Source organism: Oncorhynchus tshawytscha, linkage group LG03, assembly GCF_018296145.1.
Source record: "Oncorhynchus tshawytscha isolate Ot180627B linkage group LG03, Otsh_v2.0, whole genome shotgun sequence".
NCBI classification, from domain to species: Eukaryota; Metazoa; Chordata; class Actinopteri; order Salmoniformes; family Salmonidae; genus Oncorhynchus; species Oncorhynchus tshawytscha.
In genome coordinates, this window is record NC_056431.1 from 64,902,691 (window position 1) to 64,929,812 (window position 27,122).

The 27,122-nt window shown below is 41.3% G+C and overlaps 1 protein-coding gene across 2 annotated transcripts; it reads right to left on the minus strand.

Annotated features, from left to right (window-relative positions):
* Positions 1-1,438: 1,438 nt before the first annotated feature.
* On the minus strand, positions 1,439-26,374 carry ankrd10b (ankyrin repeat domain 10b). 2 transcript variants are annotated; one of them, XM_024409713.2, is made up of 6 exons: positions 26,000-26,374; positions 24,504-24,656; positions 22,552-22,643; positions 6,363-6,631; positions 5,618-5,740; positions 1,439-2,264 (listed from the first exon to the last, which is right to left on the minus strand). In XM_024409713.2, the coding sequence occupies exons 1-6, from the start codon at positions 26,195-26,197 to the stop codon at positions 1,993-1,995; spliced, it is 1,107 nt and encodes a 368-aa protein (XP_024265481.1). In that variant the 5' UTR covers positions 26,198-26,374; the 3' UTR covers positions 1,439-1,992. The 2 variants fall into 2 exon arrangements, with proteins under 2 accessions (XP_024265481.1, XP_024265487.1); XM_024409719.2 differs by lacking the exon at positions 1,439-2,264 and having other exon boundaries at positions 3,910-5,740; positions 26,000-26,370.
* Between the last annotated feature and the right edge of the window lie 748 nt (positions 26,375-27,122).

Genomic DNA, 27,122 nt, shown 5'->3' on the forward strand with positions numbered 1-27,122 from the left:
CCTCGCTACATATTCCTCGACAAACCCACTGGCTCCAGGTCATCTAGAAGTCCTTGCTAGGTAAAGCTCCGCCTTATCTCAGCTCACTGGTCACCATAGCAACACCCACCCGTATCACATGCTCCAGCAGGTATAGCAGGTAAGCCAACATCTACTTTGACCTCCTTTCCTTCCAGTTCTCTGCTGCCAATGACTGGAACGAACTGCAAAAATCTCTGAAGTTGGAGACTTATATTTCCCTCACTAACTTTAAGCGTCAGCTGCCAGAGCAGCTTACAGAGCTGCAGCTGTACACAGCCCATCTGTAAATAGCCCATCCAACCAACTACCTACCTCATCCCCATATTTGTTTTGTTTTTCTGCTCTTTTGCACACCAGTATTTCTACCTGCATATCCTCATCTGCACATATCACTCCAGTGTAAATCGCTAAATTGTAATTACTTCGCCACTATTGGCCTATTTATTGCCTTACCTCCTTACTTCATTTGCACACTGTTTACAGATTTTCCTATTGTATTATTGACGGTACGCTTGTTTATCCCATGTGTAACTCTTGTTTTTGTCGCACTGCTTTGCATTATCTTGGCCAGGTCGCAGTTGTAAATGAGAACTTATTCTCAACTGGCCTACCTGGTTAAATAAAGGTGAAATAAAAATTAATAAAAATGCTGTTTAATCAGCTTCTTGATATAAAACACCTGTCAGGTGGATGGATTATCTTGGCAAAGGAGAAATGCTCACTAACAGAGATGTAAACACATTTTTGCACAAAATCTGAGAGCAATGTTTTTTGTGCATCTTGAACATTTCTGGGATATTTATTTCATCTCATAAAACCAACACATTACAACACTGTTTATATTTTGGTTCAGTGTACATATAAAAGAGATGTCGATTTGTCCCATTATGGAGGCCTAGACCACACTGCGCATGTCAGCCAGGACACACATGCACGGGGACAGAGCATAAATCCATTGCCTGCAGTGTTCCCGTGCAGTTGCCAGGCACCTGGGTGGTCAAATGGTGTTGAATAACACTCACTATGCAAACACGGGGACTTGTTGCAGTAAGTACAGGTGCATTGAGTACAACTCAAACCCATTATTTAACAAATGGGTCATGTCATATGCAATCCAACAGAGGGTCCAGAGCACCCAGGGTCACTTCACTCAGTACAAAAAGTACATTGAAATTCCAATCCCATGTGTACAATTTGGAAGTTCAATTTCAGTTTACTTATTGAATAAACTATGGGAGGAAATAGATCTTCAAATATTCAATCTTTATACGAGGCATAAAGAATACAGGATAGTAGTTCATTCATTTTTGTTGTTGAATATCCTATCTGTATTTCAATGTCATAGCATACTGTATTGTTCCCCATCCATTAGTGCATACAGTTACATCTGACAATTAGAAGAATAATCACATCTCAATGTGCTTTTAGGTCATTTAATTTATCAGGATACAGATGAACGAGGATGACAAAACAAAACCTGCCTCATAGTTAACAGACATTCTTCAAACAAACAAGGGTTTCAAAGGTTGAGGCATCATTTCATTACTCAGAAAAACCCATCTCATTTGAGACTTCTGACGTAACACTTTCCTTTACATTCAGGCTAGTTTTGACCCGAGGATAACTGAACAAACAGATGTATAAACATTAAGTTGAAAATAAAGAGAATGCATTATATGCCTTAACTGTAGCTTTTTCTTTAGCCACTCAAAATGGACTTTTCACATCACAAAAAGGTATCACGAAACAAGTGACTGTTTTACAGAACATTTCATATCCATAAACTGAAAAGTAAACACTCCCCTTCAGGAGAGATGGCCCTTCCCTTAACATACATAAACTACACAATGACCATATAAAGAAGCAGCCACTCAACACACTTCATGGTTTTAAGGCGTATGAATGCTTGCTTACATCAAGCATAAATGACAGGCAAGCCGAGGGATGGCCTGACAACAGGATCCTTCCACCTTAGGAGCCGTGGTAGAGGAGCATGGTGCTGAACAGGGCATGGTTATACTGCTGATGGTTGTACTGCTGCTCTGCCTTCACCGATGTCTGGTGTTCCACCTGGCTGCCTGCGTTACCAGTGGCAACCATGTGCTCTGCTGCATCCCTGTAGACGTGGTGGGGGACGATGTCGTCAGGGGTGATGGTAGAGTCACACCCATTCAGGTGTGTTGGGGGGCAGTGCCTGTTTAAGGGGATCCCCTCACACCCTAAACCTGCTTCTAGAGGATCACCTGCCATTGGAAATGAGACACCTGGTCAAAATGATTTCAAATACTGTGTTTATCAGTACAGGGCCACAACTTCACACTTAAAGAGATAAGGAAATATATACAATTTGATTTTGTTTTGCACAACTATTCCCCTTAGAGAATAACATTTCAGAAACTGTAAACCTGTGACTCAATCTATGCAGGAATTCAAATCGATAGGTTGCCAAATGGGTTACAGAAAATGTTACATAACCTCGTTATCGTTCACCCTTGTACTTGAATGCACTAGGTCACATCCTGATTCACTGTACTCTTCCTGGTTATATTGACACACCAATCACTGCTCCCCCTTCCCCACTCCCATTGGTTCAGGCAAGATGAGATGATCAAAGTCCCTTATAGATGTCAACACAGACGACAATGTCATAAAACACCATGCTTAAGATTTTCAATGAGACACTATCATATAGTCCTAGAAACAAGAAGTTAACATGCTGCCACCACTTGCTGTAATGGGGCATATCCTAACAGGCTGACTACACCGCTTGTGTCGCGGGCGATAGCATTGCAAAATAAATGTAGAAATCTAGATTATTCAATTACTGCACCCACACTGCTCACCGCCAACGAGCATCTGCGTTGCCAAGGGCTAAAATAGAAGTCAGTTCTATTTCTGACACAGATCGCGCTGCAAGTCCTGCCTCTCCCATCTTCTCATTGGTTTACAGAAGCAGGTAATGACGTGCCATCTCCTCGGTTATACCCACGTGGGTGACTGAAAGACGAACGAGGTCGGTGGCGGTAATGCACCTAATTTATGAACGTTGCCAATCGCAATATAAAAAGTCAAGAGAAGAAAAAGCCTAGGAGGAGAGATGACTAGAAACGATTTGGTTGATCGTTTTGTGTGGATTATTTGTTGGAGTAGAGGACCTTGTGCATTTCAGGTAAAATAAAAACTCAATGTTTATATCCCAGGACAAATCAGCTAGCTACAGCAAGCTAGCTAAATAGGACACATTAGCTAGCAAGTGCAAGCTAGCTAGCTAAATTGCCATAAATGTTTAATGCTTTTTGAACTGTCCCAAAATTAAAGTAATTGGTTCAGAGTTTGTTTTGATATTTTAACCTGCGTGTCGTGATCGCGTTTGGTGTAGGGGGGGGACAAAATAAATGTATGCACGATAGCGCACGCGCGCAGTTGGGTTACCGGTTTGACCTTGGTAACCTATTACCGCCACTGACCTCGTTCGTCTTTCAGTCACCTACGTGGGTATAACCGAGGAGATGGCACGTGGGTACCTGCTTCTATAAACCAATGAGGAGATGGGAGAGGCAGGACTTGCAGCGCAATCTGCATCACAAATAGAACTGACTTCTATTTTAGCCCTTGCTCCCTCTGCGTTGCCATTGTAGGTGCAATAATTGAATAATATAGATGTCTGAAATTATTTTGCAACGCTCACGCCACGCAGTCAGCCTGTTAGAAACAAGACAGCACAACTGAGGGCCTGCCCAGCTATCTCAATATCACTAGAGGGCGCCAAACCTCCCAGTCATTCAGGGCACTTCAATTGAAAGATGAAATAGATTACTCCTCAGTGTGTTCAGACCAATGTTGAGATTCTTTCTCATGTACACAAAAAAAAACAAAGCCACAATCATGTTATTCAAAGGAATGAACATTTAATGAGTTTAAAAGTATACAAAACTACTCAGCACTGAGCATCAGAAGCTCTAATAAATGTAATCTACTCATTACCATTTGTGATTCTGTACAAACCAAATAGTAGTGCAGGGCAGATTCCTTGACAGAACAATTGTCCTTCATGTATGAAGCAGATGGATGGGAGGAGGGATTTTAAGTTTGTGAACAATATATTTACGAAGGTTCCTTTTTTTCCCCTCAAACGATTTCCAGCCTTAGGAAAGAGTAGCTTCCCCTTGTTTCGTGAAAATGGTAGCACTACTTATCACACTCATTTATCAACATTTAACTTTTGTCATTAGTGAAGTTAGCAAAGTAATAGTACATTATAATACAACAAAACAAGCCAACACTTGAAAAACAGTCAATATAAACTTACACCATTTTCAACACCACACACACACACACAATAGGTACTAGGCTATACAGAAAAGCGTACAAAGTCCTCTGCTAGAAAAGCAGAAAGAGAAGGGGCACTAGAAGTGTCTAACAGAACCAAAGTCTACAGTCTGCTAGCGAACAGGACAGTGTCAGTTCAAATAGTACCTTGGAAATACCTAAAAGCTCACATAATATAGAAAAGCTGCATAGCGAAGGTTTATGTACTCTATATATTTATGTAAAGATATGCTTTGGCATAAGAGTTCTTGTATAAAAAAAAACTAAATAGCTTTATAGCTATAAGACAAGAGTTAATACAAATGTTTCTCAGAGGGGAAAATTTAACTAATAAAACAAAATATGCTTCATCTTATTACACTGAGGATAGGAACATTCTCTAGTGGCCTCTTCATTCTGACATGAGATGGACAAATTCTGTCTTTTGCCCCTTATTGGGCGGAGCAGCGTCACAATGGCACCACTAAATACAGTACTCAGTAAACACATCACTGTCTAACTCATCATCATAAAAGGGCAGAATGCTGTCATTGCATATTCATGATGCAGAGGGAAACGTCAGTGCAGCCTCAATGACTTGAAGTCTAACCTTCTCCATAAACTGAGGCTTGTTTCAGTACATTGTACCCAAGGTGTGGGCGTTTCTACATTAAAGAACTGGAATTATCATTTGACAACGTTATTACAGTTAACATTGTGCAATGTAGGGGCGGTGAAAGGATAATTGTGCAAAACAGAATTCACTCATCCTAAAAGGGGCTTTGCCAAAAACACAAGAGATTTTTTTAACAAGAATATTGTGAATCATTCAAAGCTACCAGTAAAACAAAACACAAAAAATTCATGTTTCTCTAGCGATTATGGTAGCAAGGCAATGTTTTTCATAACATGTATGTACAATGTGTACAATACAAGTTATTTACACCCATACTTTTAGAACCGCAAGAGTATAACATTACCATGCCAAAAACCCAACAATACCATGCCAAAGAAAGTAATGCCATCTGTTGGAAAACATGGCCAGAGGGCCTGGTGGACATTCTACCAAGATACAACCACTAGGAGGGTCAACACTCTTACTCAACACACTAAGGCCTCTACAGGTAGGCGTAGGAGTTAGTGCAGCGACAGGGGATCTGCATGGAGGCCACAGTGAAGATCTCTTGCTCCTTAGCAGCTGGGGTAGACACCTCCACTCCCCCCTGGCCCACCAGGCCTGGCACCGGCGCAGACCCATTCATCCCAAACGCAAAGGGTCCTGGCCCACCTGAGCTCACTGCCGGCGGCGCTGCTGACTCCATACTCTCTGGGTGCATGCTCTCCATCAGTACCTCTCCGACACCGCAGACCAACCCATTCCCGTTCAGCATCCCCAGCGGCAGGCACAGACCTGGTGAGAGCAGTGGATGAGCATGTTGAACTACCATCAAGAACAGGACTAGATGAGAACACAACATACAGGGCAGAAAACCCTACAGGCCCAAAGAGGTCATTCCATCATGCACAGCTGCCTGGGCATAAGGGGAGACTGCAATTTAGCATGCTAGAATAATCAAACTTACTCAGTGAGTCCAAAGCCCAATTGTAAGCTTCATTCAGCAATAATCATCCACTTCCCCATTACCTGATACCCTGCAGCGTCAATCAACTTCCTGACAACCACTCACAATTCTACTCCAGAGTTTGCAGAAGTCCAATAAAACAAGCCATACATTTACACATGCCAACATCAGAGGCCTGGCAAGCAGCCACAGGCAAGTCCCCTCCCATCCCCTTCTTCATACTGCTCATTGTAACGCTGCACAACTAAGGGAACAATAATGTATTCAACCAGATTCTCAATAGGCCAGCACTCAAAGGTTAATCCTGGTTTTACAACAGGATTTTATGAGGTTTTGACACTTGATGCTTTTTCACGTATAATAATGGAAAGTCATGAAAAACATTTATAATCTCCTCCCAGGTTTGATTAGGTTATTTTTTATAAAGTATAACAAATGCAAAAACCTAACCTTCAGTTCTGGCCTTCTTGATTTGATTGTCTTCCATGTTATCAAACGACCGCTTTCTATTTGGTGCCCCGTTAAGGAGGCTCCGCCCTTGAATGAGAGGGTGGGAGTGGCCTCCGTTCTGGATGGCACCGTTCAGACCAAAGCCATTAAGCTGGGTCAGGTTCTGGTACCGCTGCAGGTTCTGGGCATTGGATAGTATCTCAGCACACTCGTGAAACCCCTGGGCATGGGCCAGGTCAGCAGCGGACAGCCCACTAGCGTTCCTCATACTGTGCAATAAGAGAAGAGAGTGTTAGAGAAACCCACACCCTGCCATAGCCAGGGATCACACACACACACACACACACACACACACACACACACACACACACACAGGTCCCTGACTGCCTCTGCTAGCCTAACATCATCTCTGAGTGAGAGATGACAACTGATCCTATTAGATCATTTCTTCACCTTTGTTAGTTATAATTTAAGGTTTTGGAAATAAAATGTATTTTTAAATGACACGTAAATATGTCCACTGCAAGAGAACATGATAAACAACTGTTATACATACATATGAATAATGCGTGAATCTCAAAACCAAAATCACTTCCGCATTCCAGAAATATTTGTGTGTCAAATTGTCAAAATATTCCTTAGGTTGATTTCTGGTATCAAATGTCTGAAAGATTGAGCAGAAGAAATGTACGTCCTTGGAGATCATGGACTCGTTCAGTTAAAAGCCATCACAAAGAGGAATTGTTCGGTTTTGGATTGGTGACGCCCCAAATTGGCACAAATTTCCAAAGGAAGACATTTCCTTCACATTAAAAGTTATGCAAGGTGGTGTCAATTCTTGACGTTCAGGTACAGAGATGTTGAGCAGGTTCAAAATCATGGTCAAGTCTACCTTGTGGAAAATGTGCATGTATGCATGCATGTATGAGAGAATTTAAGAAAAGTGCCTTTGAAACTTTAGATCTAAAAAAGCTGAATAATGACAATCTTGACAAAGTGAGTAGAAGAGACTGGCAACACAGGATCAAAGTTATCTTTCTAAATGTGGTCAAACTGCAGGCCACAGGACAGGCATTGAGGTCCTCCAACTCCTCATTGGTTAGGCACATATCACGGGAAGCAGCCTTTTTCAGTACATCCATGATGTCCATGTTTTGATGAGACACAGAAAAGAAAAAAAAGAGGGAAAAGACAGGGAAAGAAACAAACAGAACTGCAGAGTAATCTTCAAGGAACAAGAATGACCAAAGATGTCTTCGTTCTTCCAGGATAGGAAAGTGAAAAAGAGACTCGATGAGTTGGAGCTCAGTGCCACTCACGGTTTAAGAAGAGAACATTTTTTTAAATGAAAACAGACATGTCATGGTGTCAAAGCAGCTGGCATCCAATCAGAAGGACCCAATAAGGTTAAGAAAACACCATACCATCCACGTTGGTATCGCAACAGACAACAACAATACCAATGGGTGATTTGGTCTCAGATTCAGGCGTGTGCATAACAGTCTGTTTAGTCATTTTCTGTTGCCGCTATAAACCTGTAATAAACATACAGTAGGACTTTATGAATGAGCAAACAGCAATGCAGTGAGCATGATTTCCATAATGCTTCTAGATATGCTATAAGGCAAGGATGTCACTGGGTGGGTAACACTTCAGAGTATTAGAGTCACTCTTGCATCACTGTTTGGGCAGCTCTCGGTCTGGATTTTTAAATCATTGGGTAAAAAATGTGAAAGGGATAAGTGAGTGTCAAAGCAAATTAGTCTAAAATATAGTACTACTCTAACCTGGGTACCAAGTCAAATATAAAGCTATCAAATAGGGCCAGACCAAAAAGACCCGCTTCTAAGTAGGTCATAGACAAGTAAAGAATTGCCAGGTCACTGCTCCTGTCCTGGCATGCGTTGTAGCAAACCAAAAACATTCCCTTGTAAGGATAGAGGTCTGCGCTGCCATGGAACCAGTTCAATTCATTTCCTGGAAGTGTCTAGAAAAATACTCTAAGCAAACGGAGGCCATAAGCTTGACTGTCTGGATGCCAATTGCCCAAAATTTCTGCTGGCTGGCGGGAGAACAGTTCCACACTTGTTATTTCTGAGGCTAAACACCATTGGATTCTGCGGGAAAATGATTGTGCAAGGCGAACAACCAGGTCTTTGTGAGGGGAAGAAGGTTGAGGCAGGCCTGTGTGTCAAGGAATGAACTTCTATTTGGAAATTAGAAAACGGGAACACTTGCCCTTCTGTGGGCAGTGTGTGCCTCTCATAGATTCCAATGATGCACTAAGAACAATGAAATCTGAGAAACTACCCCAGTGTTTTGTGTTGCTGTATGTGGTCGTAGAATCGTCTTATGGATGTACTGTAGAAATATCAATTGTAAATATACATAAAGTGAAAGGTGCAGCAACCCAGTGACATCCAGGAAGTTATACACACACTTCAGTTTAGATATGGTTCACTCATTCATAAACTCACTGCTTTGTTTCTCTTACACTCCCTATTACTATCTTAATGTGCAGTCAAACAAAAATACAAACAACGCACTGTAAATAACGTGCTTGAGATCACATTTCTCTGTTGAATAAGAATAAAAATAAAAATCACATGATTAACTTGCATACATATCCCCCCTTCTGACCAAGTTTGAAAAAACAAAAATGAACGCTTCCAAGAGATTCTACCTTCAAGCAACAGCTTTGTTTATATAGAATGTTGTTGTGAGCATGTAGACTGACGGGTCTCACTAAGAGGAGTAACAATCATTCAGGGTGCCAGAGAATCTGAGACAACCAGTGTGGGGAACACGATGTGCACAAAGAACAAGACGCCAAGTATTGTGTTCTGGCTTCTCTGAGAAATAACCATTATTGTATAGGTAATCAGGTAACACTTCAACCCAACTCTGCAAGTGAATATGTTGAAGGGAGAAACAGGATATAGTTTATGATCAACCAAACTAAATGATACTATGTAGGTTATATGCAATGTGTACTCATACAGTTAGAGACCCATCTTTCAGTCTATTTATATCTGAACTATGACCCAAATAATGAGGCTCTGATGAAAGAATTGTCTCTTATTAGGAAGGAAATAGTCAGTCACTGAAAGGTCAGAGTTAATTCCACCAATAATCTCCCACGTTGTTAAGGAGGAAGAGTCTACAGCCTAACCCCTACCCTTCTGATCCAATCCCAGGCCTGGACCCACCCCTTGCTGTAACTAACAAAGACCAGATGTGTCATTAAAATATAGGGATTAAAATTTTAAAAGGTAGAAACTCCACCTCCTTGAATTTGACTGATGTATTATGGATAAATTACACCGACTAAAGATCCTTTTAAGTTTGTTTTATGAAAGAAAAATAACGAAGAGTCAAACTGCAAAAGTGTTCTTGTTTACAACAATAGTATTTTTTTTAGAGCACATGGGCTGTAAGAAGAAATCATGGAAATAACATTTCAATACAATAATTTGTAACCTTTATTTAACTAGGCAAGTCAGTTAAGAACAAATTCTTATTTTCAATGACGGCCGACGCTGGCCAAACCCGGACCAATAGTGTGCCGCAGTATGGGACTCCCAATCACGGCCGGATGTTCGAACCAGAGTGAATTCGAACCAGGGTGTCTGTAGTGACGCTTCTAGCACAGATGCAGTGCCTTAGACTGCTGTGCCACTCGGGAGCCATAATTTGACCGTAATGTGTAATCAGACATTGGAGTAACCGATAGGATAGCATACACCCAAAAGTACCAATGGTTGCAGTTAGACAGGTAGCCCAATACTGATATTTTTCCCACCAATTGGTATTTTGACCAGTCAAATCAGATCTTTTCACATTCGATCTTTTTCAGATCTGTTGATCAAAAGACCAATAAGTGAAAAGAGAGATCACAATAGGGCTGCCTGTGGAAACATATCCAAAGTGACAGGTTGCTCCTCAGACTACCTGATGTTACATTAATGAGTGACATGTAATGTGATACGTAACGCTTTACCCATACTTTTACCTGTACTACCATAATGGCCCCACACAGATCCTTTGTCAGTTATTGAGTGAAGAAAATAATGGAGCACTCAACATGATGTTATGAACAGACTGTAGCCCCCAACAATCTTCATTGAATATAACAGGGAAAGGTCTGAAAATAAAGGAAACACTAAAGTAAATTAGGGCACAAAGTATATTGTATACTTGGCATGTGTGGTTCCTGAGTTAAATAAGTCAAAATCCCATCATGTTTAGGGTCATGTATAAAAAGGCTGGGCAGGCCCCCATAGGATAATGTCCCCATCCACAGTGCACGAGTGGTCACAATGGTTTGATGAGCATGAAAACCATATGCCATGGCTGTCTCAGTCAACTCAATTGAACAGATTCTGGAGCAATGCCTGAGACAGCGTTTTCCACCACCAACAAAACACCAAATTACAGAATTTCTGGTGGAAGAATGGTGTCACATCCCTCCAATAGAGTTCCAGACACTGATAGAATCTATTCCAAGGTGCATTGAAGCTGTTCTGGCTCGGTGGCCCAATGGCCTATTACGACACTATGTTGTCGCTTCCTTTATTTTTAACCTGTATATGAAGTATATTAAAACATTTTCAGATAAACCACACGTTGACATAGTTTTTTTCCCTCAAAAATTTGATTACATTACATTCTGCATAATAAATGTGTGACTGAAACATATGACTACCAACATTTCTGGGAAACTACCAGAATTTCTGGGAAACATTCTATGCTGCTCCTTTGTACACAAAGTGGTCCCCATTGAAAGGATGTCACTGTTTATCCTTTAACTACTCAGCCAACTGACATTTACTCCTGAGGTGCTGACCTGTTGCAGCCTCTACAACCACAGTGATTATTATTATTTGACCCTTCTGGTCATCTATGAACGTTTGAACATCTTGGCCATGTACTCTTATCTCCACCCAGCACAGCCAGAAGAGGACTGGCCACCCCTCAGAGCCTGGTTCCTCTCGGTTAATTCCTAGATTCCTGCCGTTCTAGGGAGTTGTTCCTAGCCACCGTGCATCTACATCTGCATTGCTTGCTGTTTGGGGTTTTAGGCAGGGTTTCTGTGTAGCACGTTGTAACAGAGGTTGGAGTAAAAATGGCTTTATAAATACATTTGATTGATTATCATTATGATGCCATGACAACAAAGGAGTTGGTTATAGCAGAAACAGACTGGCATCGTCTGAAAAACCCTCAGTGAGACTTTAATTGAAGTGTTGGTGATAAATGTCCATTCACCAAAGCCAATGGAGGCATTGTGACCACTCCTTTAAGTAAATTGTCACTACAACTTCATAAATTAACCTTCAAACTGAATATCAGCTACATACATGACCTCCAGCTACTGAAATACCACTGCTGAGACAGAGGGAAAATATATTTCACTGACAATTTGACTTTAATGTTTCAATTAATTATTGCACTTGAATGAGTTGGTAGACGACATTAGAATCTCAGCATTATTAGATGGATCATCAATTGGCATGTCAATAATGGCCTTTGACTCCAACTGTCCATTACTGGGTTTATCTATCCAGACGAAGCGTTGACATCTCATCAAAACCCTCAACTTCGGATACTCAGCTGAAGTTCTGTCATTTCACTTCTTAATTATGGAGATGGAGTAGTTCTCTTCTTCTTGTCCCTCTCCAACTCTATCAAAATCTCCAAGCGTCTCCATAGTAACCCCTCTATTTTGGCAACACTGTGCTCAGAGTGCTGTTAAAGCTGGATAATAATGTTGTGTTTCCCTTCACAGGATCCGAGCCCCACTGTAGAGGCTCTATTTTAGTTACTCATTCTGCACGTCTTGTCTTTAAATAGGTCAATAAGCAATAGGAAATACCCCAGTCTCCTGTGAATTATATTTGGAGACAGGTCCCAAAAACATTGTTCCTGCACAATAAAAGGAATGTTTGGATTTGTATGCAGTTAGACTATGTTCCTTTTCATGTACTGATTAAATACTACATGGCAAGATTTTTTAAATTTAAATTTTGACTCAAACATCTACAGTAATCCATTAATAAACTATGGTTAGTAAGTCAAGAGGACATTGTATTTTGTGCATTTGAATCAGATCTCACGTCCCTGAATATGGTAAAGCTGCATAGCATTAAGACGGAATGTCCAATAAAAACACTTAGTTAAGTGGGTTTTTAATCCTGCAGTTTTCTTTTTGTTGCTTTCAGCTATGATTATTTTTCTGTCCCTGGTTTAACGCACCACATACCTCAGCAGGGGAGTCTTTTGAATGACATGTCAGAGTTGGCATGGACAACGACAGGCTAATTGCTATCTCCCTTTAGATAAGGGAGGCCTTGCATTTCCCCTCTTCCTCTCCCAGATTTCTAGCCCTCTACATTCCATTTCCAAAACTCTCACCACATCCTAGCACCTCTGCTCCCATTTGGTTCCTCTAGTGCAGCGGTTCCCAACCTTTTCCGTTACGTGGACAGCCAAATCACCATCAAAAGCTTGAGGACCAACATTCGCAGAGTCTAAAAATAATTCAACATACATTGATTGCTAAAATTCACTAAATGTTAACAAATTAAAGGCCTATTATTAATTTGTATTGTGAAATGTAAAATTGCTTATAATACCACTAATACCCCCAACTGTTATAAATATGGAAGATGTTTATTTTATTGCAGAAAATCTGCTGTACACCTCTGCAGACGGCAGGTTGGAAACCAGTGCTCTAGTGACAAAGTAATCAATCCACTTAGATGTTGTGCTTTGCTGAAAAGTTTGATGAATCTATGGTTCAGGTCAGGGAGAGCGGGGGAAATTAAGGCCATCCTTATTTTAACCTCAACACACCCCATAATGATATCTACAATAAACAATCATAATGTCCTGTCAGTGAGACCCGTCATCTGTGTGTGAAATGCTGAAGAATGATACAGTACCTTGAAGAATCAGCCTGTTGGATTTGAAATGATCATGACCATGTCCGAATCTGAACAGTAAGTAAGGAAGCGTTCATTTCTCTTTTTAAATGCCTGGTATGCTTTGCTTTTGAGTTCTGAGCACACAGCCACTGTCTTCTGTTGCTAGCCTATCACCTTCAAGAGAGATCCTAAAATCATGCTGACCTGTGACTGATTAAAGCTCACTACTCATAAATGGGTCCTACGGTTAGTTTACAAACAGAAACAAACAAATAAATACAGGAACAGGTAATATTAAGCAAAGCATGCAGGTCTAAACATGTCTAAAGAAATTTACTTTTTTTAAATATTCATAAATGTCCTAGCATTAAAACCAATCACCGCAAGAAATACCTCAACAGTTTGCCAGTGTGTAGATAGGAAGCGATAGTGAGAACACTCAATGCCACAACAGTACGGCTATCCCAGGGAACGGGGCAGACTCTGCAGTGTCTATTCTCCCCCTTTTCTAGGATTACTTGAAAAAATCAAGTCATTTCGAATTCAATGGCTGCAAAACATTGAGACGTGGAGGTTTCTGAGTCTTATTTGTTAACAGTACAAAAGAAGAAGAGACCATAAGATTTTCTGGAGTATTTCTTTCTTAATGCCACTTTCATAAGGGGAAAGGTGACAGAAGATCAGATAATCAAAACAGATCTTATGGTATCATAGGGTTAATACTGAAGGTGACATTCAAAAACAGAACAGTTTGTCTTCTACGCAGCAGAAATAGTATAGGCCCTATAAAATGTATAATATGACAGTTAAGAACCATTATGACAGAATTGTTAGCATTATACAGTTAAATAGTTCAGGCACTGTTTGACCCTAGAGACTGTGCTACTCTGGACTCCAGTCTATCCACTACCCTACCCGGAGTGATTTATCAACTACCTATGCTGAGCTTTCCCCCTAGAGGAGCTCATTGTAAAATCCTGAACGTGCTTGAGGCTCATGACAAGAAATCCAAAAGGAGAATGCAAAAGTGAAATTAAATTAAATATTGACATGTTAAGCATCAAAACGATCTATGCATGTCTTTAGGTATTCGAGGTTGACTGTGAATGTTTGTCAATTTAAATGGATGACTATGAGTGAAACCTAATAGAATTGATATTTTAAGCATATATTTATATATTTAATAAACTAGAATGTTTAACCTGAAATTCCCTGAACAGAATGCTGCTGCCACTTGCTGCTTTTCTGCATGTATTGACGAAGGTCTCAGATCGATGATACCAAGAGATTAGGTAAATTGTCCAATGTCATCTGGAAAAAGGGCAGTAGTGTGTTAACAGGGAAATAAAAGACCTGAATCAAAAACGATAGAACACAACCAAGTCTGCAGGCTGAGATGTTTGCGATGATTCAAGATGATCAGGGCACAAGAAAAGCACGTGTCCAGAATAACGTTTTAATGCACTGCCACCATCGAACCCCCCCCCCCCAAAATAGGTCATAGTCTTGCTTTGTTGAACTTCAGATGCAGAAAACGCTATGCTAGATGGTTGAGCTATAACTCTTCTTTATGATAATCATGTTTCAGGCTAGTTGAGGTGGTTCAGGGACAAACAAGGACACGTTCCATGGCTTCAGAAAATGTCCATGGTCTGCATATTTGGGTCTATCTTAAAGATAAATCATTCTAGCTGCTCTTCATGTTGTGGTTTGAGAAGCTGAATAGGCTTGACCTCTGATGTAAATTGTGTAGCACAATGCAGAGGTATTGATCAGTTAAATGGTAAGTCAGACTGGAATTTGAGGGGGAGCAGACAAGAGCTCAAATCAGATGGAAGCGAGAAATCTCCCTCCCTCATTTTTTCTGGTTCGTAGACCAGACCTAGCTGCTATCACACTGGTGTCTATGGGAGAACCACACGTTATGTAGACCAAAAATGTGAGAGAAAATGTTTTAATGGTAAACTGCCTGATTTGGACATCTTCATTTATTCACCATCTTCCCTCAAAATGTCCAAGGAGAAGGTCAATCTAAGGTCAGCTGAAAGTCACAGCAAAGATCAGGAGGGGTTCCTCTTGAGGGGCGAGAAGCAGGAAGGGGAAAGGGTACTGGAGTAAAGTGGCAAAGCAGAAAAAGCACAGCGCAAAAGTGACTTCTGTGATTGGTCAAGGTTCAAATGTCCTCTTCAGAAGTGAGAGAGAGAGCTCTGTTCATGAAACGCAGAGAGAAGTATGGTACAATAAATATCTATTAACAATTTTTGTAGCAGCAGCAACAATGTAGCTATATCCCCAAATGGGGGACAAGTCTGACCAAGGAATATCAGATCAAATCCCTAATAGATTAAGAACAAAAAAGAAGTTATAGTATTAGTTCACCCATATTAGTTCTAATTATTTTGAAATACTTTTAAAGATGGAGATGTTTTTGGCTCAACGACTGAATGCGTCACAGTGAAGGGAAAAGGGATGGACCGTTTAGGTAGACAGGAACATTTTTTTTAATTCTCAGAATTGAATCCTCCTGGTGGAACTGTGCCATGCAACACATTAATGACAACAGAGTGTGTTGCTAATGGTGGTGCTTGGCATGGAAGCTCTCCATCAATAGAGCATCAAAACAAGAGTGTGTGCAATCATCTGATAGGTACACCAGATAACAGCTTAGACCAAGTATTTTGAGAGTAACAAGTTTAAAATGGTTGGGTGCATTTGAAAGTTCAAAATGTAATGTACTATTCAATATCATGATAAACGTATAGTTGGCAACAGTAAGAAAATGCTATATTTATGAATATGATTCATACTGTAGGATGTTCAATTGTATTTGCCGCCAGTCAAAATAAGTCTGTTTACATGCGGCTTAATCTTACAAAAATAAACCATTTCCTTCGTCAGCAGTTAATTTAAATTAAAAAGCTCCCCTCAAACAAACATTAATCTGGCTGGTATAGACATAACTTCCAGAATTCAAAGGAAGCTGTTGTGTAAACCTGGCACCAGTCTGTGTGGGAATGTCTGCGTGCAACGGAGCTACGTTTACAGTAGAATTAGAGCTGGCGCGTGAACGGTAGGCCCAATAACAGCCTAACGTTGTTTGTAGAAGTTATTTAAAGCTGAATGCATTTTTGTAGCATTGCCATTTATAGTAAATGTAATTTTTTTTAAGGGCTTTACTGATGTTCCATTTGAAACTAATACGCACATTTTATTTAGCCTGCATGCTTCAATGGGTCAATAGCACTAAAAAGGGCCAACATTACTATTAGACTAGCGCATCGACGCCGTCTCCTCTACAGCACATGGATATTGCCACCCATCTGAACCAAGTTCAAATGAAGTGTTCAGTATTCTCTGATGATTCACAACATAAGCGAGAGAGCTTGCATACTCTACATGGCCTAAAGTATGTGGACAAGTGCTCGTCTAATATGGAGTTGGTCCCCCTTTGCTGCTATAACAGCCTCCACTCCTCTGGGAAGGCTTTCCACTAGATGTTGGAACATTACTGCAGGTCTTGCTTCCATTCAGCCACAAGAGCATTAGTGAGGTCATGCACAGATGTTGGGCGATTAGGCCTGGCTTGCAATCGGTGTTCCAATTCATTCCAAAGGTTTTCGATGGGGTTGAGGTCAGGGTTCTGTGCAGGCCAGTCAAGTTCTTCCACACCGATCGACAAAGCATTTCTGTATGGACCTTGCTTCGTGCACGGAGACATTGTCATGCTAAAACAAGAAATGGCCTTTCCAAAACTGTTGCCATAAAGTTGGAAGCACATAATCGTCTACAATGTCATTGTATGCTGTAGTGTTAAGATTTCCCTTCACAGGCCTCCCGAGTGGCGCAGCAGTCTAAAGGCACTGCATTGCAGTGCTTGACACATCACTACAGCCACGGGTTTGATCCCAGGCTGTCACAGCCGGATGTGACTGGGAGACACAAGCGCGCGCACAATTGGCCCAGCATCATCCGGGTTAGGGGAGGGTTTGGCCAGCTGAGATTTCTTTGTCCCATCGCGATCTAGTGACTCCTTGTGGCGGGCCGGGCACCTGTAAGCTGACTCGGTTGCCAGCTGGAGGGTGTTTCCTCCGGCACATTGGTGTGGCTGGCTTCTCGGTTAAACTAGCAGTGTGTCAAGAAGCAGCGCGGCTTGGCTGGGTCGTTTTTCGGAGGACGAGTGGCCCTTGACCTTCGCCTCTCCAGAGTCCGTAGGGAGTTGCAGCAATGGGACAAGACTAACTACCAATTGGCTATCACAAAATTGGGAAGAAACGGGGGTAAAAATACAACAAAAATGTACAAAAAAATAGGAAAAAGATTTCCCTTCAACACAACTAAGGGGCCTAGCCCAAACCATGAAAAACAACTCCAGATCATTATTCCTCCTCCAAACCTTACAGTTGGCACAATGCATTCAATCAGGTAGCGTTCTCCTGGCATCCGCCAAACCCAGATTCATCCGTCGGACTGTCAGATGGTGAAGCGTGATTCATCACTCCAGAGAACACGTTTCCACTGCTCCAGAGTAATGGTGGCGAGCTTTACACCACTACAGCAGACGCTTGGCATTGCGCATGGTGATCTTAGGCTTGTGTGCGGCCGTGAAAACCGTTATTGTGCCGACATTGCTTACAGAGGCAGTTTGGAACTCGTAGTGTTACTGCAACCGAGCACAGACAATTTTTACATGCGCTTCAGCACTCGGTAGTCCTGTTCTGTAAGCTTGTGTGGCCTGCCGCTGTTGCTCCTAGACGTTTCCACTTCACAATAACAGCACTTACAGTTGACCGGGGCAGCTCTAGCAGGGCAGAAATTTGACAAACTGACTTGCTGAAAAGGTGGCATCCTATGATGGTGCCATGTTGAAAGTCACTGAGCTCCTTCCATACGAGCCATTCTACTGCCAATGTCTGTCTATGGAGATTGCATGGCTGTGTACTCAATTTTATACAGCTGTCAGCAACGGGTGTGGCTGAAATAGCCAAAACCACTAATTTGAAGGGGTATCCACATACACGGCCAAAAGTATATATTTTTGCTCTTAATAGCATCGATAGGCTAGATTTACTCAAACTATAGCTACCTTTAACACAGGAGGAAAACTAAGGCTATAGCCTGAGCCATACATATAAATCAATGGTCAAATGGGTTTCCATTTCAGTTTTATCAGCTCCATCTCTGGGAACTGAGCAGTTGTGGAAGTAACCACGGAGCACAAGAGAAAATGGCTTCATCCAAAACCTGCGGAGATTATTATTTTTACAACCTTTATAGTTTGTCTTTCAGAAGCCAAAATAAAAGCTGGTTTCATGTGGATTAGCCTACATTTTACAACCAGTTTGCTATTGGATAAACCCTTGGGCCCTTTGAAGCACCATATGTCAATGGAAGCATGCAGGGGACAAAACTACTGCTTGGTACTAATGAGACATGAGGCTAACATTAATATATTTAAGGTTGTGACTAATTTTATTTTCACCTATAATTTCTTAGGTCACTTTCTAGACGGGGCAATATTTTTGAATTTAAGAATGTATTGTAGACAAAAAAGAATCTAATGCCATGAGCCTCCTGTCTAGTTTGCTTTCTCTGTTACTATAGAATGCTGGGCCATCAGAAACAGAACATGAGCTGCAGCTGTCAAAGAAAACATGGTGACATCAAACATTAACTCAAAACAGCTGTACAGTAGCATTTATAGGACCTTTAGGGAAAAACAGTCATAAACAACTTTCAAAATAGTTCAGTGGCTGGCGACCAAATGCACATTTCATCAGAAGAATGAACATCATGTAGATGTCCCCCCCCCCAACACCAGTGATTTTAAATTAAATTGACATACCAAGTTTTATTTTAGTTTTCTACCTGGGTTAACTATTACTATAACAATATTGGCTACATTTGTTGGCATTCGGTTTTGTGTGTCATTCACAAAGACAAGCAAAACTATAGGCTCATTTACATAATACAACGTTTGGTTAGGTCGCAACTCTACTTGATGAGAATTATAAGAATTGTCATAATTCCTGCCAGAAACTAAAATACACTTCACCTCAATGCAGAATGGCATAACTGACTGTATGTCAGCTTAAATAAGGAGTAGAGTAGCTTATGACCACCTACAATAAGAGATGTTACATTTCACTAGTTCAGGGATGTAGGCCTCGAACTCAAACCCCCAAGCGCTGCAGTGTCCTGCTGGTTTCTGTTTCTCCCTGGCAATACATGTAGTTTAGTTTCTTCCTAATCAGAAAGGTTCTAGTAACAGTTATATAGTAAACCCAGGCAGTGTTAAAATAAACACATGGCATATAAACTCACTGGTAGTTTCTGGTGTGTGTTCGTTCGGGTTATGATTGACGGACAGCCGAATATGTATACCGGTTGTCCCACAGATACAACAAAGAGGATTTAAAAACAACTATTTCTGCCTCAAATTCCCTTGACAGAATCAAACTACTAATTTGTCCTCGAGACAGAAAAACATAAATCAATAAAAATACATATATTTTTAAATCACTTAGCAACTAAATTCAAAAAAAATCTGCTGTGAAATAATTAGATCCCTGTCAAACAGACCATCTCTGCTGGCTGCTGTCAACAATGCATCTTGACAAGAACACATCTGTTTGCATGGCCAAGGTTTTAAAACTACTCTGGTAGTAGGATTCTAGTATCTCCATCTACCTAAACACGATGGCACTTGATCATACAATGAGGAACATCCTAAAACTGTTGGAAGCAAAATATTTGCAGGGCATGGTAGTGGCCTTTACTAAATACATGTACTAACTTTTCACTATCTGTGTGTGACTAGTATAAATAATATCAATAAATGCAGTTTGCCTCAGGCAGCGTCTAACCTACAGAATAATTGACAGCAGAACAAATGCAGGCCATTATTAAAAATCCATCCGTTTTAAAAGGACAAAAAAAGATCATCTCCCTCAGACTGTCCATTTTACATCCATCATCTGTGGGACACCGCAGGTATAGTCTACCCTCCCTATGAGATTAATCTCTGTTGACGTTTGGTGAGGCACTTTTTGTTTTAGACTAAATAAATCAACACATTTACTTGTAAGGAGATAAAGTAGCTGGCACTGAGAATGTTTAGGAGCACATCCACAGTATGGCGAGCAGAGCCTCTCCTGTATTCTAATCACGTCAAACAGACCTTTATCGTCTTTCAAGTTGAGTGAGTATGTAAGTGTCACTTCATACTGCAATTCCTCAGGTATATCAAATAGCACTCAATCAAAAGACAACAAACAGGACTGGCTAGTTGTATGTTTCTGAATGTTTCCATTTAGAAGTCAGAGTCTCTGGAAAACATACTGAGGGCGTGAGGGATTAACAACTGTTGGCGTCAACAATAACTCTTTCTTTTGTGGTTCCTTCTAGAGTTACACAAACCTAAAATACTGCTGAAGCACAAATACAGGTGTCTAGGGTGAGGTGTACATGTGTGTAGTTCACATCAGGTAAACCACTCATCAGCTACCTGGAACCTTGGGCACTGGAGCTGACTGGCTGGTGTAGTTCCTCTACCACCTGGGTGTTTGCCAAATCACCAAACAAGCTTTTATAACATGGTAACAGCTTCCATCCTTGGTTCAGATCATGGCAGCCGTTGCACAGCTTATCATTTTCTTCTCCATTACAAGGTTGGGAATTTATCCTATTTATTTAAAATTTGAACTTCTCTACTGACATTTTGAAAAGGGCAAGAACAGAGGAGGGCATTTAAGACAATTCATACTAATTCAGTATGTCTCTCTTTGCTCCCTGTCCATCTCTCTCTATCTGCATGCATCGTGACAAGCTCTTTTGTAGTGATGGGAGACTATGGCTGGCTACCTCCAGATAATATTAACAACTTCCTCTCAACTAGTTCTTCATTTATTTCCAATGGTGAGAAAGGACTGGATAGGTGACAAGTTCATTATGTGGTGTTTCTGCCACATTGACTCATTTTTAACCGCTCAAATCCTTTCACATCGTTTGGGTCAAAGAAAATAAGACAAGGAGTGAGAGCAGAAGCTCATTAAGGGATGATGGGTTTTCAGTGTCATCTCCAAGCAAGTAAAAGGGATGTTTTGTTCAGATTTACCAGGAATCAGCCCTTTCCCCTCTCTGCGTTCATTCAACGAGGAAATGTGCATTTGGTCAGCCGCTACAACTATAGAAATACACTTACCAAATCAACATGTGAACAAAGAAGACAAATGCTCTCAATTATACAAATCATAATCTACAGTTTAAACATAACATCCAAATAACATTTTCAATATGGTAAAGCTCACGGGTCACATTTGCAGGAGAACTCCATCAAAACTTTTTTTCCCTATAAAGACACAGCTCCATGTTCAGATAATGACTAGTGCTGAAGAGCGAGGTTCTCTCAGACCAGTTTAAGAGTAGGGTCTCGAACACCTGACTAAGTCCTGGAAAGGGACTGGGTATGCATGCTTTTGGTTCAGCCCTGAGTGCACACACTCAGTGCACCTAATCATGCTCCAAACAGAATACCATGATTAGTTGAGTCAGATGTGACTATAGGCCTGGAACAAAAGCTTGCACCACCAGTAACTCTCCAGGAATAGTTAGAATCCCTTGGTGTAGGTAGTGTTGTGACTTCAGATGGCCCAAACAGAGGCACAGCCAAGGAGAGTGGAGCAACATGATCGGATTCAGGTTAAAGTTAACAGGAATCTTTTATTGTTTCTTCATTTATCTGGAAATGTGTATCCCTCAAATGAAATGAATGGTTCTGCTGTCCTTGTCTGGTTCCTACAGTAACAGGACATACACTGAGGTGGACATCTCAGCAACAACTTTTCATAGCTGCAATTCCTGAGTAACTACTGACTAAGGACATAACTCATTAAATGACCTTGTAACAAAGTGTAAGTACAGGCAGCTATAGCGCTTACCATTGTTAAAGTTTTGAACATAAAATATAAGTTACAAACATGGTATATCTCTGCATGCTTGTTAGAGGGTAACTACACATGTTATTCCACTGGTTGTGCCCGTGTAGTAATTCTACTTCCTTGTCAGTCTAGAGAACCCAAGACCCATACAAAACAAATACACCCATTTGCACAGTTTGAACATGGAGCACAGTGTGAACCGTACAAGTACAGGTCGTTAACCGAGTTTTGATGGAATCCTCGTGTAAATGTTGTAGATATGGGAGCTGTTGGATGTTACAGTGAGGAGAAGACCGAGCACACAGGGGGTGCAGTAGCTCGACTTACTCAGCTTTCGCCCCCTGAATCAGGAGAGCGTTGACACAGTCCAGACTGCCTGCACGGGCAGCCTTATGGATAGGAGTCTCACCAACATAGTCCTGAGAGAGAGACAGGAGATACACGGACAGACAGAAATAAACACGTTACACCGTATTTACACAAACTGAATGAGTTGCTCACATTGGTTTCTAGAGCGGCAATAATATGCAGCCGGTTAGCCTCACTCCCCCGCTCCCAAACCAGGGTAGAGTGCTCCAGGGGCAGAGCCTGAACTCTTCACCCCAGCTACACAGCAGGCCACAGGCTGAGAGAAAGGGGGGAGGGAGGAAGGTGGTAGAGAGAGAGGGCAGTGGCAAGGTAGTAAGAGCATTTTTCAAAATAGATCCCTCCTTCAGGAGAGAGAAAGTGAGAGAGGTGCTGAAGGAGGAGGCGGCAGAGAGAATTTTTCAAAACAAAATCCCTCCTCCATCCATAGTCATATTTGTCCACACCCAGAGAATGTAGGGTGGCTCTATTAAAACCACACAAGGGAGGGAGGGGTTAAAGGGCCAATGCAGCTGTTTTTATCTCAATATCAAATCATTTCTGGTGAAAATGTAAAAGGAGTTTACTGTGAATTATTTAAAACAAATAATAAATATTTTTTTATATAATGGTCACAGAAACAAAAATAGCTTCTTAGCAAAGAGCAATTTTCAAGCAAGAAATTTTGCTAGGACTGTCCGGGGAGGAATGTGGAAATAAAAAAACACAGCAATATCACCTTTTTGACTGCATTAGGCCTTTAAAAGAGGGTGATGTGTTTAATGCTGGGGAAACTGGATGGCTAATTTTTAAATGTGTTGGATCAGGGACATTTTAAATGTAGGCTGTATTAGAAATAACAGTGATGTGTTGCAGCAAGCCAAGAGGAGATGCAGCTAAGAGTTGTGTAATCGTGACCTACTAATCTGATTTCTCTGAGCGGTGCAGTGAAGCGTCAGAGATGGTCAGTGAAGTGTGTGTACACAACACAGGAGCAGAAATGAAAGAGCATGACAGAAAAACACACACTCACACGATGACGTCAAGTCTAAATGCAAACCCTATTGGCTTTTCACATGTAGATAAGCGTACGTGCACACCAACTAGTGGCCTGGGGCTCAGACAGGCTTTTCAGTCTTTAATCCAACAACATGAGGGCAGAAGCAGGCTGTCTGGGGCTCTTCAAACACAACGTTAAACTGGTATTAAGGATACAATAACGACGATAGCCACAAAACAGAATCTCTTGCAAGCGCCTTGGTATTTTTCCTATCAACTGTCACATTGAATCTATTTCTACGTAACAGGCACTAGTCCAGAGGGGTCAAGGGTCAGGTCGAGTGGCACAAAGCCAGGATGATCCCTCTGATAGGATCAGTCTGAGCTCAACCCCACTCTCTCACACACCCCTGTCATTTTCACTAGGGCTGCCCCCCTTTCCTTTACGAATGGACACGCGTCAGGGTTTCCGTTAGGAAAACGTAGTGCCGGACATTTGACCAGCAACATTTTAATTTAACGGACCGATATGCATAGTTTTTTTTCCATTAGCTGTCTGACAGATTTTCCACTCAAAGGCTCTGTATCTGTATGCTGTACATGTGTGATAAATAAGATGCATAACGAATATACTGTGTACACACGCCAATTTAATTCCACTAAAGTATGCTAATTGACATATATACCAATTAGCATGACCAGTCAAAGGCATTTCCACCAACTGAAATCAATGAATAGGCAAAAATACAAAAACATTTTACTATGGGATTTCTTCTCCCGGACAATTGGCCGCAAACATTTTATTTATCGGCTTTTTTATTAAATAAAGATTGGACAAAAGCCGGCTATTACCTGTTAACGGAAACCCTGCTGTGTGTGTGTGCACATAGACGTGTGTTTTGGTAAGTGTGTGTGTCCATCCATGTGCACTGTACCTGTCTGTTGATGTCAGCACCAGCTTGCAGCAGCCACAGCAGGCACTCTGGGTGGCCCCCAAATGCAGCGATGTGAGTGGGCGTCTGAGCAAACCTCGTGGTCACCGAGTTGACCCCACAGCCCACCTGCACCAAACGCGTCACACACTCCAACTGTGTGTGTGAGAGAGAGAGAAATTAATTGTATTACTAAATACCAATACAGTGATTGAAAACACTCTGCTGTGTCTGTCCTGCCTTGATGAGGTAATCCACAGTCCTTCGAGCAAAACCTTATAGTGTAACAATAAATCAAAAGACAAAGGCCTACAGTATGACTACTTCCTGTAATCAAATCCCGCCCTAGGGTTATTTTTACAGCCGGTACAATCACACCCAGTTATGCACCACCAGAGTAATATAATAACGCATCAATTCTAACTTGACTAGATGAGGTTTCCCAAATTCATTCCTTCATTCCTCAAGGATGACCCTCAGATTGGCTTGAACAAACGTGTTTTCCTCCAGCAGTGCTGTAGCAGTGTCTGATATAGCAAGACATTTAACACAGCGGTGTAACCTGGAAGTTGGCCATGCTCGATATAGTGTGTATATAGTGTTGGTGTGAGTTCCTCTTTTATGATCAACGCAAGACAAACAACTGCTTCTTACAAACACAAAATGCCTTGTGGTCAGCCATTAAGTGAGGCAGACCATGCCTGTATTATTTTTAAAACCCTGCTGTTTCATCTAAACACCCATCATTCCCATCAGGATACAGTAACTCGGGGTGAATCATGTTCACTCAGCAGCAAAGAGGAGGAGACAGAGTCAATGGCTGATTGGATTTTGGAACCTATGCCTGGGGCTGAGATAGGTACACATCACTAACCAGGCAGGGACATGGACAGGGGGTGCTGTTCTGTTTGTTTGACATAGATGTTAGAATTGATACAGTGTCGCTATTGTTGTTGTACTTTACTCTGCTCTCTCAAAATGCATTAGTATTTAGTCAGTGGTGAGGCTGATTTAAAACCATGCACACCTCGTCCTTCAGTTGACTTGTTTACTATTTTTATGTAAACACTTCCGCATGGGAAGGATCCCCGCGTGTTTGTAAACTGCCTTTTTGGCGCGTTGCAGGTTATTGGTTCCCACCGTAACCAATAAACAAGCGAGCCCGCCACAGATATAACAAATATTTGCCGTCGACGGCTGAAAGATATTCGTTGATTGCTTGATGGAGTCTAGTCACTTTCCTCTTAGCTGGAGGCACAACACTGTTCATTTTCAACCGTCCCCATGTCAAATTACACTTGCCTATAGAGAAAGAGCAGCCTACAAAGTACATGTTTCAAACCATTTCCTGGCAACAATTAATCAAATTATGGTACGTTAACGTTAGCTAGCTATGTGAATATGTATCATTCAGTGTCAGCATGTCTAGTGAAAGTGACTGGAGGCCTTGCCTCTTTTCTCTATAATTTCATTGTAAAAAATATATATATATATTGTACCTTTCCGAAATGAGCAGCCCAATGTATGGGTGTCCAGCCGTAGAAAGAGTCCTCCACTGCTAGGTCCGCCGGGTTTGAGGTACACTGAAGAAGCGAGCACAACGCACCGATATCTCCATCCCTGCACGCCCGGTGGAGTGGGAAGCGAACGTTCAGAACCTCCTCACTTGAGAATCCCGACTCGATGCCCACCGACATTATCAAACGAATATAAAACACTATTTTTGCGAGAAAATAACAATTAATGCCGTCGTCTGTTTCCAAATGTGGTGATTGTGGTAATGTTTCTTTGAGTGCCTTTTCGTGAAGGCACACGCCAACCTGCCTGCTTGCTGCTGCTAACAATGAACACACAAATGGACAGCGATGACGTTCCAACCAACGCACTCAGAAATGAATCTTCTTGAGGCGAGTTGCAAATTCAGGAATGGACTTTTTTGGACGCACGACCCGCCACTAAATTCACGCCTCTGATGCATTTCCAAAAGTTATAGCTAGCAATAGCAAGAGTGACTGACACAATTATAAGTAACGTTAGGGTCTTGCATGTGGAACTGTCCCCAACGTTGCTTATTGGCCTACTTTCACTGATCATTTTTTAACAAACTTCTGTTCAATAATTGTCCTACTATTCATTGTTTTCCAACCACATCTGAATTGACTTTATGATGAAAAGCAAGGACAGTAAATGCAGAGTGATTTTGTCATACATACATTCATAGAATTGAAATAATACAAAATTCAACTGATACAAAAACGTATTAGACATGGGTATGATGTACTGCCATATTTTAAACCGTTTATATATATATTTTTTGTACACAAATAGGCAACCCCTTTTGGGTTGTTTAGTTATTTATATTATTGTTATTATTTTGTACAATTAGTAATTATAACATCTCGAGTGAGTAAAACAACTCTACTTAGGCCAATGAGTGCACCCACTTGATGAGGGGAGATAGTTGAGAACTTAAAAGTGTTATTCTATTTAGTCTGCATAAAGAGCTGTATAATCTTCATGATAACAATTGGCCAAATGGTTGTATGTAGTCTAATGCATTGGTGGATGTGGTGGACACTTTTAAGTGTACCCTACTTGTGGCCTGGCTATATCGGCCTACCT